Source organism: Bicyclus anynana, chromosome 12 (assembly GCF_947172395.1).
Source record: "Bicyclus anynana chromosome 12, ilBicAnyn1.1, whole genome shotgun sequence".
Classification (NCBI taxonomy): domain Eukaryota; kingdom Metazoa; phylum Arthropoda; class Insecta; order Lepidoptera; family Nymphalidae; genus Bicyclus; species Bicyclus anynana.
The window spans coordinates 6,031,766-6,047,466 of record NC_069094.1 but is presented as its reverse complement, the minus strand read 5'-3'; the positions used below and the strand labels follow the sequence as shown (position 1 = coordinate 6,047,466).

Below are 15,701 nucleotides of genomic sequence, written 5' to 3'. Positions count from 1 at the left end.
TCCTCAATATAAACTGAATGTGGCAACCGAGAGTGTTTTACTGGAAGTCTTTTAGCCAGTTAAACCCTAAACCCTCCTCGAAAAGACTTCTCCCTTAGAAAGTAGGGCAGTGCTGGACTGACTTGAATATTTCTTTTATTGATAGAATGCTAACTTTATCGGCATGTATTAACAAGCTATATTCTCCCTTATTCCTCTAGGAATGGAATTTAAGTGGGCGAAACCGCAAGAGGGATCCGATAGTGTTTTAATAAATATACATTGAAAATATGTATTTAAACAGTCCTGAAGATTTCTTTCGACAGCTACACAAATAATGACATAAATACGTCCCGCGGTTTCAACCGCATATTTCCCGTTACCCGTGAGAAAACGGTGACGAAAACCATGACTTGCTAATTTTAAAAGAACTTTCAAAACAGGTTTAGTATGTCCAGAGATTACCCCCTACAATACCACAAACTTTACCTCTTTATAATATTTGTACAGATAAGAGCAGTAATTATTTCAAACAGTTCATAAATTATTCATAGATTTCCAAAAAAAACTTAAACCAGACTAGTGAAAGTGGATAACTGTTTTGTCTGGCTCATGTTGCAAATCTAAATGAACTATGACATTGTCCAGTCAAACCCGTTTCATAGCTGTAATAAGATTTATATGAACATAAATTTTATAATGATAAATAGCTAAATACTACCTACTTATTATTATAACTAGCGGACGCCCGCGACTTCGTCCGCATGAAATTTAGTTTTTCACAAATCCCTCAGGAATCATGGATTTTTCCGGAATGATAAGTAGCCTATGTGTTAATCCAGAGTAAAATCTATTTTCATTCCAAATTTCAGCTAAATTGGTTCAGCGCCGTTAAAGAATAACAAACATCCATACAAACTTTCGCGTTTATAATATTAGTAGGATTAGTTAATTAAACTAATATCCTTGAAATGTTTACAAAATACGTCCAATTAAAAAACAGTTCTAGACTTGTTAATTTTTTAAATTATAAATTATTTAATAAAACATTTAAAAAAACCATAAAAAAAATCCAGTAAAAAATAGTATCAGTTTAAATCAATCATTTAAGTTGAAAATTGTGAATTCCCTGTTTTGCAGTAAAATAAAAAAAAACATACATACAGCCGAACGTAGAACCTCCTCCTTTTTGGAAGTCGGTTAAAAAGTATATTGCATTTTTCTCACGCGAAATCCGGAGTTCACAGCCAGGTATTGACATTACACTGAACACATGTTTACTTTTCGCGCGCAAATTAAGAAAACACTTAATGTTCCCGCAAATGTTCAAACAAAATAGTACTGAAATAAAACACCTGTTTTGAAATATTCAAACACACTTCTAACTAAACTTTGATGCACTTTGACGATATATTGCACAGTTTATTTGTAGCAAATCTTTCAACATTCACTTAGTAATTTGAGTATAAAATTATCATTCATTAAACACTTCCTTAATACAAACAAATTCAATTAAGTAGCAGAGCTAGAGAGCCATAAAAAAAAAGACTACAAAAACATCTAATGCTAAATATTTTAAAGAACACAGTGTTATGTGTAAAACCTACGCTGCAAATGTTTATCGAAGCTGTTGTCACATAGCTGTGGGCGACCTTGTGACGCGCTATCGCAACAACTTTTACGTAAGCTACTAATCTGTCACAGATCGGGCATGCTTTTGTTTTGGTTTATGCTAATTGAGTTACGGTAATACTTGCTGTAATGATCTCAACATATTCCATTTTTTTTAATAGACTAACTGTTGTTTAATCTCGTATATAATTTAAAATGTAGCGCGTCATGGCAGATACACGGTTTATTCATCCGATTTGCAAGTATATTGCCAAAAGTGCAATTTTTTGTAATTTTAGAGTTATAGCTTTTTTCCGTATTTTTGGTCCAAACTTGAAAGGATTTTTTTTTTCATAAATATAGGTGGATCGCATTCCTGTAACGCAAAGGTAATAGAAGTATGTATGTGCGAGTATTCCTTAGATGCCTTAATTTAATTTTAATAAAATTTGGGTCAAATCTGGGAAGTAAAATTTGAACCAATTCCCCGAAACTTAGGAATTCGAAATTGGACGCTTGTCCAGTTCTAGTGACAAATACATTCAAAATATAGAAAAAATTGCTTGCTGCTCAAATCTGCATTGTGTAAGTTATTTCAATGGTCTAACTCTATATAGTATGGTCTATGCTATAGTAAAATTTTTCAAAACGTTGTTTATACTAAAGCCTTACTCGAGGAGTAGTGTTTACTAACACACAAATTAGAAATGAGGGTAGAAAAAGCATGTCATTTCATAACTTTTTTATTTTAAATTATGTATTGTATTTTTGTTTTATAAAATATTCTTAAAAATATATTAACTAGGCTTATTAATCAGATTTAATTTCGTTAATTGAAGAAAAGTTAATTATAATTATTATTAGGTGTGAAATGACTAGCGATTTATACCCTCATTTTTAATTTGTTTGTTGGTAAACTGTACACATAGAGTATGGCTGTAATATAAATTCGATTGCTTCCTCATGAGGATACTCCTCAAAGCTGTTGCTGTTTAACTATAGGAAAAGCTTGAATCATTGCGCATACATTTAGTTTTAATACCTACGTTGAACTAATGCTGCCGGCTGCGGACTAAATAACCTCCTCATAAGGGTGCTTTTCAATGGTTTGTCGTACGGATATTAATCTATGATGCTCTCACAATGATACCAACCTGCCGGCAACAACTGCACGAAGTTGTCTGGGAACAAGCCGACGCGGCCGTGAAGCTCGCCCTTCCACCAGCCGCGGTCGGGCGCGTCCTTCGACACGATGTTCACGATCTCGCCCTCCTCCAGCGTCAGCTCGTCATCGTTCACCGCAGTGTACGGGAACAGCACGCGGCATTGCTCCTTCACTGTAACAATATTAACCGTTAGTTTGTCTACTCTCGTATATAAAACCTCAATTATAAATTAAATAACAATGTTCAAGGTCAACTAATGTCAAGGTACTTTTTTTACTAACAGTAACCGTACCAAGCCCTCTGCATGGGGTTGTATCAGTTTTAGACGTTAAACTAAAGCACGTTGCGGGCTCTATATCCTCTATATTACCTTAAGTGTATACCATGAATGCACACCACACAAAATAGCCTTCTATTTGCGCATAATAGATTAAAAAATGCACAGCGTACCCTGAGAAGGAAGGTTTCATTTAGTACAATTTTGACGAACAGGGCCTACCCTATTTAAAACCATAATAATGAGGATAAATTATTAAAAACTAGCAACTAGAGCGAAGTTCCTGAGTAAAGAGATTCTAAACAAAGCACAATTATAAATCAATGTCAACGAAAATGTCGATAACAATTGGCTTGGGAAAATTTCACTTCAAAGAGTTTCTTGGTTCACACCAGTCACGTTTAATTTTTACGATTAGCATATTTTTAGCAAATGAGCATTTTAGATGGGGATTCCAATAACCATTACTGTTATTGTTAGTGAACCCAAAACAATAGTTATTGTTGTCTTTATTTTATTGTTATTTGAAGTATCTTTGCTTAGTTTAAAGCACTTTTGAAACGTCCAATTTGTCTACTTGTTGTGATTCTATTACCAGTTCGTTGCGCAGGTTCTATTGGGAAAATCCGACAGCAAAAGTGCGTTTAAAGTAATCATAATTAACAAATTAATATTAGTATTAGCTCTTAAGTGAAAATATCCCAAGGCCTAAGATGCACACCACGACACATCTCGAGATATGCGGGCGACAGAGGGAAAGACTGTGCGGGTGTGAAATTGTGCGTGCGGGGAAGTGACGTGCATCATTCAGGAGTTTTTCATTCATCGCTACACGTCCCCCGGCCCGCGCGGAACATAGGGAGTGTTAAGAACGAAGTTGCCAAGCTATAGTGTATTTTTTATCTGCAGGCAAATTCACTAACTTTGACGTATGTTAGTTGACATATACCAAATTGAGATTCTATGTAACAAATGTCATCCGGTGCCTACTGACAACTTTACTTGGATATCATACAGCAGATATATGACAGTTCTCAGTTGATTTGATGTTAATTTTAATAGGTTGTTAATAAAGACCAATTTAGTGAATATATCAGCTGCAGATAGTATGTCATGATGCGCATTTTAGGTGTACTGGGACTGGCTACACAAGAGCAATCTATACTTATAATAAATCTGTAGAGAGGTCAATAACTGTTAGGTGTTGATTAGTGCTCGATACTGATGCCAAAAATGTAATTAGTAAATTTTTTCTCTGTCTATTAGTCTTGTATATTCGTTGTAGAAACAAAACTAATCGACGGATTTTAACGAAACTTAGTACAATTATTTATTTATATATTATAGTATATACTTTTCATCACGCTACGATCTATAGGAGCAGAGCAGTGAAGGGATATGTTGGGAAAATGGGAGAAGTTACTCAATTTTTACAGCGATACTACTGTAAGGGCTGGATTAAAGAGGTCTAAGGGCGGACGAAGTCGCGGGCGTCCGTTAGTCTTTAAATAAATTAACATGAAAATAAAGAATGATGTACAAGGATAAAAGATATCAATTTACGCTCCCCCAACTAATTTCAACGGATGATTCAACGTTGACACATTGTTTCAATGTCTCCAATAAATTGAATAATATCATCAATTCCGGTCACACCGGCACTTGCGGGAAATATTGCTCAATTGACCTATAACGAGAAAACGTACATTTCGATTTTTAACATCCGACGACGACGTATAGGTTCTATGGTTAGCCCATGTGGCTTAGGATCACGAGATTGTGGGTTCGAGTCCTGGATCGATTACTATTGAGCATTTCTTTCTTCTAAAAAATCCTATAATCCTTCTACATATTACGGATTCAAACCGTACTAAGTTTAATTTAAATTCATTCAGTAGTTTCAGCGTGATGTCCGACCAACATTAACGGACTGACAGACAGACTAAAAATATACATTTTTGGCTTCATTATCAACTAGCTGACGTCCGCGACTTCATCCGCCCTTAGACCTCTATAATCCGGCCCTATCGCAAAATCCGCTCTAGTGGATACCTACTAACTATAAACTACCTCCCTGCGAAATTTCAGCTTTGTACATCAAACGATTTTCAAAATTTCGTGATGAACCTTTCGTATTTATATATTAAGATTGTGCATGAATCATGAAAAAAAAATACGAATTATACTGTGATTTAAGAAATTTTAAAATTCTTCTTTCAAACGGGGTTGGGTTTTCTATTCGACTTTCCTTACAAACTTTCAACCCCTATTTCACCCCCTTCTCTAAAGGAAGTTAAATTTTCAGTTCAGAGTTGAGAAGTGTTAGTTTAAAACTATAGTACACCCTGAGCCTCGGTGAGCAGGTTAAACCGTCGGTCCCGATCGTTATCATAAATATCTGATAATGGTTAATAAAGAAAAATTATCACGTAAGCTCGCCAACCCAAATTGAAGCAGTGTGGTGCGTCTAAACTCTATATTTCCTCTCCTATAAAGTGGGACTGGCCCTGCGATGAGCCACTAAAATAAGCTAATAATGACAATGCTACGGGGACTTTTGTTTAGCAGTTTCATAATGTTTATCAGAATATTTAGGGTAGGCACACGCTTTGCGGGAATCCCTGATAAGTATAACAACAAATTCAATCTGGAATTATTATCAATTCACAAATAAACAATTTTATTATGATTAAAAATTAAATTAGCTGATGTTTTTTTTTTGCATTTTGATTCGTTTTCGCAATTCACATTCAACAACTTTTAGCGTTAAATATTTAAAAGCCAACCTTAGAGAAACTACAACCTCAGATCCATCCATTTTGACGGCCTCCGTAGCGCAGTGGTATGCACGGTGGACTTACAAGACGAAGGTCCTGGGTTCGATCCCCGGCTGAGCCGATTGAGGTTTTCTTAATTGGTCCAAGTCTGGCTGATGGGAGGCTTCGGCCGTGGCTAGTTACCACCCTACCGCCAAGCGATTTAGCGTTCCGGTACAATGTCGTGTAGAAACCAAAAGAAGTGTGGATTTCCATCCTCCTCTTAACAAGTTAGCCCACTTCCATCTTACATTGCATCATCACTTACCTTCAGGTGTGATTGTAATCTTGTAAATCTGGTAACTTATAAAGAATAAAATAAAAATCCATATCATCATCATCATATCAGCCGATGGATCTCCACTGCAGGACATAGGCCTTTTGTAGGAACTTTTAAACATCACGATCCTGAGCCGCCTACATCCAGCGAACCCCTGCGACTCGCTTGAAGTCGTCAGTCCACCTGGTGGGTTGTCGACCAACACTGCGATTTCTAGTGCGGGGTCGCCATTCCAGCACCTTGGGACCCCAACGTCCGTCGGCTCTTCGAACTATGTGGCCTGCCCATTGCCACTTCAGAATTGCGACTCGTTGAGCTATGTCGGTGACTTTGGTTCGTCTGCAGATCTCCTCATTTCTGATTCGATCACGCATTCATGATTTCAGTTGTGTGTATTTTAAGAAATAAAATTTCAAGTGTCTCACACGGTAAAGGAAAAACATTATGAGGAAACCTGCATACCTGAGTTTGCTTAATGCTCTACGTGTGTGAAGTCTGCCAATCCGAATTTGGGCAGCGAGGTGGACTAAGGCCTAACCTTCATACTGAGAGGAGACTCGAGCTCAACCGTAAGCCGAATATGGGTTGTTGATGATGATGATAGGTACCTGGTTTAGGCGGCAAGGCGGGCGCCGGCTCGCAGGGCGCGGGCTGCGCGGGCGCCGGCTCCAGCATGACCACGAAGTTGGATGGGAACACGCCCACCCGCCCCGAACGCCTCCCCTGCCACCACCCCTCCTCTACCTGACAACAAATAACCAACATCAACCCTAGAATCTAGTACCAATGGCGTGCACTTCATAGACGGAAAAATGCACTGCCTACAGGGCAGCAAGTGATGAAGTTACCACAACATAAAACTTTATGTACATCAAAAACATATTTTACAGTTTTTTGTTTTTACACTACCTACTGCGCCACGCGGCCGTCATATAGCTTATGTTTATTAAATTAAATATACGAGTACTGAATAAGTGCAGATAAAGAATGGAATTAGAAATGGCGACTCATTAAGCCATATATTAGCATATTACGTAAAAAGCTCAATAACGATTATATAAATGTATACTAATATGTTTGTTTGCTTGAACGCGCTAATCTCAGGTACTACTGGTCCTATTTGAAAAATTATTTCAGTGTTAGATAGCCCATTTATCGAGGAATGGTATAGGCTGTATATTATCCCCGCATACCTACGGGAACGGGAACCACGCGAGTGAAACCGCGCGGCGCCAGCTAGTAGCGGTATATTTTATACTGCTTTCTTTGAAAGTCAATACCAATGAGTGTGACTATAGACACAAATAATATGCAAGCGAGAAGTGAATAGATGCAACGTCATTTCTAATCCCATTCTTTATCCAGGGGTAGTAAGTACATACCTCCCCGAGTACTTCAAGGACGTCGCCAACACACAGCGGTAGCTCGTCAGGGTTGGCCGGCTGGTAGCTGAAGACAGCTCGACACCGACCTTGCACTCCTTGACCCGGCCTATTAAAACAATAAAATAAAAAAAACCTTTATTCACTGACTGCTTGTTACATACATTATACTTAATTTATATAATTTTAATTAAACCAGAACAGTCATAATAAGCATCCTCCAGATTTTGCCACTCTGTTCAGTCTTCCCATCCCATAATTGTGTGGTCATCCTTGCCTCCTCTTCACATTTCTGAGGTATGACCTCTTTGGATCATTTCTCTTTTGAGGATACAACCACAGGTCCCGTCCCGTCACTTCAGAATTTTGCAAATTGAAAATCATAAAAGAAAAAATCTGTAATATTCGTATTGACATTGATAAGAACCATTTCTATCACTTCAGCTTTCAAACAAAATAAACTACATCATAATTATTGGTTCAGTAATTTAAAAGCTGTGATAAGATACTTTTCAAACTTGAAATTTTTTTATGGTGGAGGTTATAAGTCTTTTCAGAACAAATTATTATTAATTTCCTTACAGATATATCAATATATTATAATAGTTATTATAACATTAAACTTGGTGATGTTTTATACCTCAAAACAGCTCAAAATGTAGTACTATAAACAGCAAGTATAGGCCACTTCAGTCACTCATACTTCAAATAAATTTATTTCAAGGGATCTCAAAGAAAAGTCGTGTGTGCAACCACAGTAACGCTGTTATATTTTAATGCCACATTAATCTGACATGCCCACAAAACAAAATGAAGTCATTTAAGCACTATTTACAGTTAAGCATTATTTAACATTAAAATTTAACTATTATGTTAACTTTTTGCAGACCACTGAGGCTTGCACTTGAGGACACACTGCACTTTTTAATTAAATATAAAAGAAAAATTTAAATAATCTTTTTATAACTGTGTTATTAACCACAAAATAATATAATGAAGGTGTAGTAGTATGTGACTAATAGGTTGAGAGTCACATTAAAGCTTTATCACACTTGATTAGATAACATGCACAATCATTATTTGTTATTCTTGTAATTGGAAATACAATAAAATTAGATAAAAAAACAGTTTTCTTTTGATATTGTCAAAGACTAGGATAAGGTATTGAGTGTTTCAAATAGCTTCCATATTTAAAAATCGCTGACAGAAGTCCAAAGGCATTACTCCTCATGTCTGAGAGTTGATTAGTTCAAAGTTAATATAAAATCAGAAACACGGCTGTTGACTCAATTGTAGGACTGGCAACACATATCCATACTAATATTATAAATATGAAAGTGTGTGTAGGTCTGTCTGTCTGTTAGTTTGTCCGTCTTTCACGGCAAAACGGAGCGACGAATTGACGTGATTTTTTAAGTGAAGATAGTTGAAAGGATAGAGAGTGTTATAGGCTACTTTTTGTCTCATTCTAAACCCCACTTCTCTAAAATAGTGGGTGGAAGTATTGATCATTTCTAGGGTAGGGGTAGTATAGGGTAGGGTAGGGGTAGGGTAATTAGGGAAAAAGTGCACATAAGTCAAAGCGAAGCTTGACCGGGTCTGCTAGTATACATATTTACAATAAATATATGGAAAAAAAACAAAATTACTTTATTACTATGTCATTCCTACAACTGAGTCAAATCTAGTGACACCTTTTATTATGTCTATTCATGTACCTTATAGTATGTAAATTCATGAAACAGACAGTTGTAAATCTTTGCAAATGAGACTTACTAAATAAACACATATGTTCAACAAACCCTCTTAAGGTAGTCTAGATTTACATACATATTTTTTTTTAAAGAAGAATACTAGACAATTATGACCATTTAGTATTTACAAATACTCTCATTCTCCTCCAATCAAGTAAAGTTCGTTAGGAGTGGGTATGGGGAACAAAAGACAGAAATCAATCAGTCGACCTCTCAGATTGGAGTCTGGCTTACCTGTGGAGTTATGGAGGTCCTTGGCTGTTAAAATTATTATTTTTCAGGTATCTATAATGTAATAATGATACTATGCACACCAACAACATTTAGAACTTTAATATTCTTAACTGTATAAAATTTATAAATACTTTGAAATGTTTTACATAAATTATTAAAGTTAACTGTATAAATTTTTTATGCAAATTAATTTATTTTAAATTTAATACATAGTATATTTCTATTCCTCTTTCTTAAATATAAAATGTAGGTTGTATTTAGGTAGTTAATTTAAATAGTTTTAATATTATTGTAATTTAAAATTACAATAATATTAAAACTATTTTTTTTTACATACTTTTGTAATTTTAAAGCCTAATTAAAATAAAGAAAAATAGCTGTTGAAAAAAAAACAATTTAATTAAAGCAGCCAACATTGTAGTCAAATACCCAGGAAATAGAAGAAGAAGCATACATACCGTGCATTATTTTGTTCTGTTACAACAGACACAAAGTTATCCGGGAACATGCCACGGCGACCCCGCAGCTCCCCTTTCCACCACCCGCCCGGCAGCCTCTCCACATCTCTTAGAATTTCACCCGGTCTTATTGTCAACTCGTCTGTTTCGGATGCATCATATGAATAGTTGACTATACAGGACACTGTAACAATTATTATTATTATTAAAAGTCGAAAAAAGTTCAAGCTTTGCATCGGCAGTAGTGGTCTACTAAAAGTGCAAACTTTAAAGATGCCTTGATTACCATACTGCCAACCAATTTAGCGTTCCGTTATGTTGTGTAAAAACAGAAAGAGGTGTGGATTGTCATCCTCCTCCTAACAAGTTAACCCACTTCCATCTTAGATTGCATTATCACTTACCATCAGGTAAGATTGTAGTCAAGGGGTAACTTGTAAAGAATAAAAAAAAGAAATAAGTTTTAAAGCCTATGTTATATCAAGTTCTTTCAGATAAAAATAATTTAGTGCAGGTTGGTTAACACTCAGAATGGCATACAAAACTGGGTCATGTCCTTTGGAAATAATCATAAACTTTGTGCAACTGAGTTTTTCACAAATTCCATGATAAACTTGAATTTTTCTGGGATTAAAAGTAGCCTAGAAGTAGCTCGATAAGCCCCACTATGTTACAGTGAGCATACCATTAACATAGGTTCAGCCATTCCGGAGATTAGCCCGGACAACAAGTCAGACAGACAAATAAGAATTTTAAAAAAGTTCATGTGTGTGTGTTGTAAATTCTTCCTGTTTGTTATAATAATAACTCACCTATAACTACTACTAGTAACTTAAATAACAACAAGACAAACTATCTGTGGCAAGGAAATAAACAGCTTTAAACTTAAAACTATATTTATTACTAGAGGATACCAGCAACTGTGTGAAATACAGCTTTGCACAAATTTTGTGGGATTCAAAGATGAAGAACATAAACTAGCCTATATGTTGAACATGAGATGTGGTGCTGGAGAAGAATGCTCCATATTCTGTGGACAACACATAGACAACACATGCATCTGTGTTGAAAAAACTTAACATCTCAAAGAGACTGTCCACCACCTGTCTTTAGAGGATTCTTGAGTACTTCGGCCACATTGCCAGGAGAGGAGATTATTTAGAGAAACTAGTGATCACTGGCATATAGTATCGGAGGGGAAATCTAGACAGTGGCAATCACAATAGATCAGTAACAGTCAACGTGATACAGGGACCTCGAGAAGACCTGCAGAAGAATTTATCAAGAAGATCACTAGCAAAGTTGAATGAAAGAGACCTTAAGGACGTAGCCTGATGAGTTGGTCAGGCCAAATTCGCGTCACTGTCAACACCAAGACATACGAGGCTCTGCAAGTTGTGAAAATTGATCAAGAAGTAAGCTTGTGTTAGGGGTCACAACCCTCAGTAATGAGGAATATAACACAAGGAGGTGGATATGTTACTCATTAACCTTCTATAACTGCCAGTAAAATTCTTATAAAAACAATTTCAGCTCTTCCAGAGCCTAGACAGAACAGACAAATATTAAAAAAAACATTGTTTCTTTAAGTATAATAACTATGCACTTAAGAAAACAAAGTTATTTAGAAATCAAAAACAGACATTTCTATTTTTTTCATGTGTATTGCTAAAATATATTTTATAGTTCAATCTGTTAATTAATTTATAAACTTAAAATGGATTTTTTTAAAAAATTACAATTCAGTTCAACTTTCTACAAACAAAAAAAACATTCTACAAACATTCATATCCATACTTACTATCACTGTTAGGATATCAGTCAAGTTCATTACTTATTCAAGTAATAAATACTGTTATACTGCTACATTTTATAACATAGGTTTTAAGAAGGATAGAGGAAACATAATATTCTAAACAAAATAAAAATAAAAATGTGCATATAAATAAATTTACAAAAGATAACAATCACATAAGATTTACTTATCAATATTGATATCAGATTTTTTTGCTGCTGATAATTTTACCTATTCAATAAAAGACTTATTCACTATTTACATTTTGACCTTTTTATTATTTATACCTTATTTTGATGGTGATCTTAAACTCTTTAAGATCACTATCAGATTCATCAGTTAATGGTAATGACTCTAATCAATATTTTAAATTGGTCCCAGAGGCAAGAGAGATGTAACATTTGGAAGGAATAGGTGATGAATTGTATTTCACTTTCCTACCCCCATTTTATTTGAACCTCAGAAAACTCAGCCTATTTTGGTAAGTTAAGGAAAATTGTACAGTGGAATTCATAGATGGAGTAGGGACCATTCACCCGCTGAGTGTTGAATTCTCAAATGCATAGAGTTTGAATTCGACACTCAGAGGGTGAACAATCCCCTGGGGGCACCCCCCTCAATATCTATGAATTCCACTGTTAGACATACAAACAAATAAACAAATATTGGCCACTGAATGTAATATTTAAAGTTACTTAAATATAAGTACCTAATTAATTGAGAAAACACAAACTTATCAAATATCACTTTATCTTGTAATCCAAAATTTCTAGGAAATTAAGTTCTCAACACTTCTTTAATTTCTTTAATTATAAATTAATGGTTACATTAAAATTGATATAAATTCAGCAATTTTTAACATGAAAATAACAGTTACTTTCACATTTATAATAAGATTATAAATATTCTATACTAAATCGAAATTTGATGTGGAATGTTTATCAACAAACAAATTTAATGTGAGGGTATAGGAGTCAATATAAAATATTGATAAACAACATAGTTTTTAATCACTCAAATAATAATAAATTTTTCATTTGTTTACAATTTCTCTCACAAAACAAGAAGAACTGTGCCATTTATGAAACTTCACCTGTGTTAGAATTTATAGGAGTGTCATGTGTTTTGTTTATTAGCATTCACATGACATCACAATGCCTTGCATATGAGTCATACTACTAACTTGGCAATGCTCGAGCACTTAGGTCGATACGTTTTCTTAATATTTTATTATATGCATACAACAATACATACGAATATAATACAACATACAGGGATAACACACTTCCGTAAACGGCCAGGTGACTGACCTGTATTTACAAAACTAAATAATATTATTATCATAAGCATCAAATATTAAACAGGTGACGACCGTCAACCTCAATAATTTTGTAAAATACAGTTATCTATATACAAACAAGACCTAAAGCGTTAGTAGGTCTGATGACGATTACTCACCCTTCTGATTTGTTGTAGTCTCCATTTTTTATCAATATACTTTAATAAAATCACATCATCACTTAGATTTAACAATTGTTTTTACACAACACGTTAAGTTTCACGTATCACGATTACTGCACAATAAATTACATCTAAATGAAATCAAATCAGGGCGATCACGAAAAATTGGTATTTTTCGATTCACGTCAGTCGTGTAACCACAGATTAAATTAAACATTAGCTTATTTTTTAATAACTACCTTTACGGCTCTGCGTTCTAACTTAGAACTTCTAGCCACAGATTTATTTACACACATAAATCCAGTTTTCATAGACCAGAGGATTGCACCTGTGAATGCTCAAATGAATATGAATAAAAAAGGGGCACGCCTCACTAGACGTTATCCCTCAGTCAAAGATCAACGATCTAACTGTTTCTTTAGAATCGATGTTTAATTGTTGCAATCGTTTTCGTCCTGTTAAGAGCTTCCTAAAAATGCCGGTTTGTGTAGTTGAATAGCATAAAATACGGTCAACAACTTCCAATTTACTAATAGATGAACTTGTGTTTGATTTGTAAGTACTTCTAATTTAGTTAACAAATTTAATAAAAATAATATTTATATAGAATTGATTCTTCAACCGGAACAGCAAAACATCGATACAATAATCGAATATTCTGTGTAATGAATCTAAGCGATGCCGATGTGATAATTAATAGTATGAAAATTGTGAATCAAAATAGTAGTGTGTAGTGTAAGGACACAAAATATATTGATTGGTGTTAAATATTTTCGATGTTTGAGTTTTCCTTGTGCTTGAACCAAACACCCTCAAAAAGGGTACGTCCTTTTTTGACGGGGTTTAGTTCAAGTCCCAGGTAAACTGAAGGTGAATTTGATTGCGGTACAAGTCCATAGGTATTTGGTCTGAGGCCGTGGAAACCAGAGTACCGGAGAAGCATGTCTCTCCGGTAAAATCACCGAAGCACAGATAAAAGCATCGTAGACATCTATATCTCTGGTACTAGCCGACGCCCGCGGCTTTGTCCGCGTTAAACTCGAAGCTTTCAACTACCCCTTCGAAAACAAATGCGTTTAAATGTAGTACAAAAAAATTCAAGATTTTTAAATAAGAAAACGGTTGTTATGCCTCTCTCGACATAGATAGGTATAGTGTGTCGCGGACTTTTTTGTAGATATTTATAAGATCTACAATTAATTAGAACATTTTATGGTTCTATCGTTTATAGTTTAGACAGCGTAAGCACAATAAGTAACTATTCTGGTTGAATTTTTACACCTTGTGTCAGAAAACCCCAAATATCTTACGGAACCCTGTTTTTTTTTAAAATAAAATTTAGCCTATGTTACTTGTGGATAATGTAGCTTTCGAATAGTGAAAGAGTTTTTAAAATCGGTCCAGTAGTTTTTGAGCCTATTCATTACAATCAAACAAACAAACATACAAACAAAGTTTTCCTCTTTATAATATTAGTATAAAAGTATAGATTACAATCAGTGCTGCAAACATGTATGGAATTCCCCGCATTACGGGGTAATTTGGACTTGATCGTGTACTATGAATGGTACATGGATTGATACCATGTTTAGAGATTTATTTAATATTCAATAAAATCAGTGTAATTTTGAGTATGTTCAAAATAAATGTTAAATTAGAAGAATAAATGGCAAAAGCCTTAAAAATTACAGTAATTACTGCATTATCTACACTTCTTTCTTTTAAGGGAAATTTCCCTAAGGAGGATAATTTTCTCCCCGAATTTGGGGAATTTCGATAAGTTTTGTAATTTAAAGGTTTGTAAAAATGTTAGCAAATTCAAAATTACAGCCAAGCAAAAGATGCGACAGTCGTTAATTCTTAAGAATATTACCTTTCCTTTCGCTTACTAAATTCGCTTTTACAAAGGTAAAATCTATGGGCAAAATAATTCGAAAGGCTGTCTGCCTTTTAACTGCTTACTTTACCGATTTAGATGAATTTTGATACAAAGATTAATTGGACCTTGGAACCAGAACAAAAGCTACTTTCTGGCGTAAAAATAAAAATAGATAGGGTGTGAAATTATAAAAATAGGAGTTGAAAGTTAGTATTTTGCCCAACCTACTCATAAAATATATTTTAATTATCTAGGTAGATCATTTATGAAAATAATATGTAAGTGAATTTTAAAGACAAACATGTAGTAGGGATAGCAGACTATCTAATACAGATTTAACATACAATACACCATTATACTTAATTAAGAATTTTTTAAAGTGAAAAATCAGACAAGAGTTAACAAAGAACATTATCTCTTAGCACCAGAAATTCATTTGGTTGTTTTACAAAACAATTAAAATACATTATTAGTTTAATACACTGACTAGAAACCACCTAGTCAAAGTTACAAACTATGATTTATAGATACCTATATATCTATATTTAAATAAAATCTCATGTTTGTTCACATAAAAATTATATTGGATAAACACAACAAACCATAATA

General features: G+C 34.5%; 1 protein-coding gene across 2 annotated transcripts in view; it reads right to left on the bottom strand.

Moving 5' to 3' along the window:
* LOC112050840 (SH3 domain-containing kinase-binding protein 1) overlaps window positions 1-13,424 on the bottom strand; it is a 36,101-nt gene extending 22,677 nt beyond the window's left edge. For both annotated transcript variants that reach the window (XM_052884683.1, XM_024089202.2), the window contains exons 1-5: window positions 13,211-13,424; window positions 9,958-10,141; window positions 7,512-7,620; window positions 6,738-6,873; window positions 2,745-2,927 (exon numbers count right to left, since the gene is read on the bottom strand). In XM_052884683.1, the coding sequence (XP_052740643.1) occupies window positions 2,745-2,927; window positions 6,738-6,873; window positions 7,512-7,620; window positions 9,958-10,141; window positions 13,211-13,235 (637 nt within the window). In that variant the 5' untranslated portion in view covers window positions 13,236-13,424. The remainder of the gene's footprint in view (window positions 1-2,744; window positions 2,928-6,737; window positions 6,874-7,511; window positions 7,621-9,957; window positions 10,142-13,210) is intronic.
* Window positions 13,425-15,701: the final 2,277 nt, after the last annotated feature.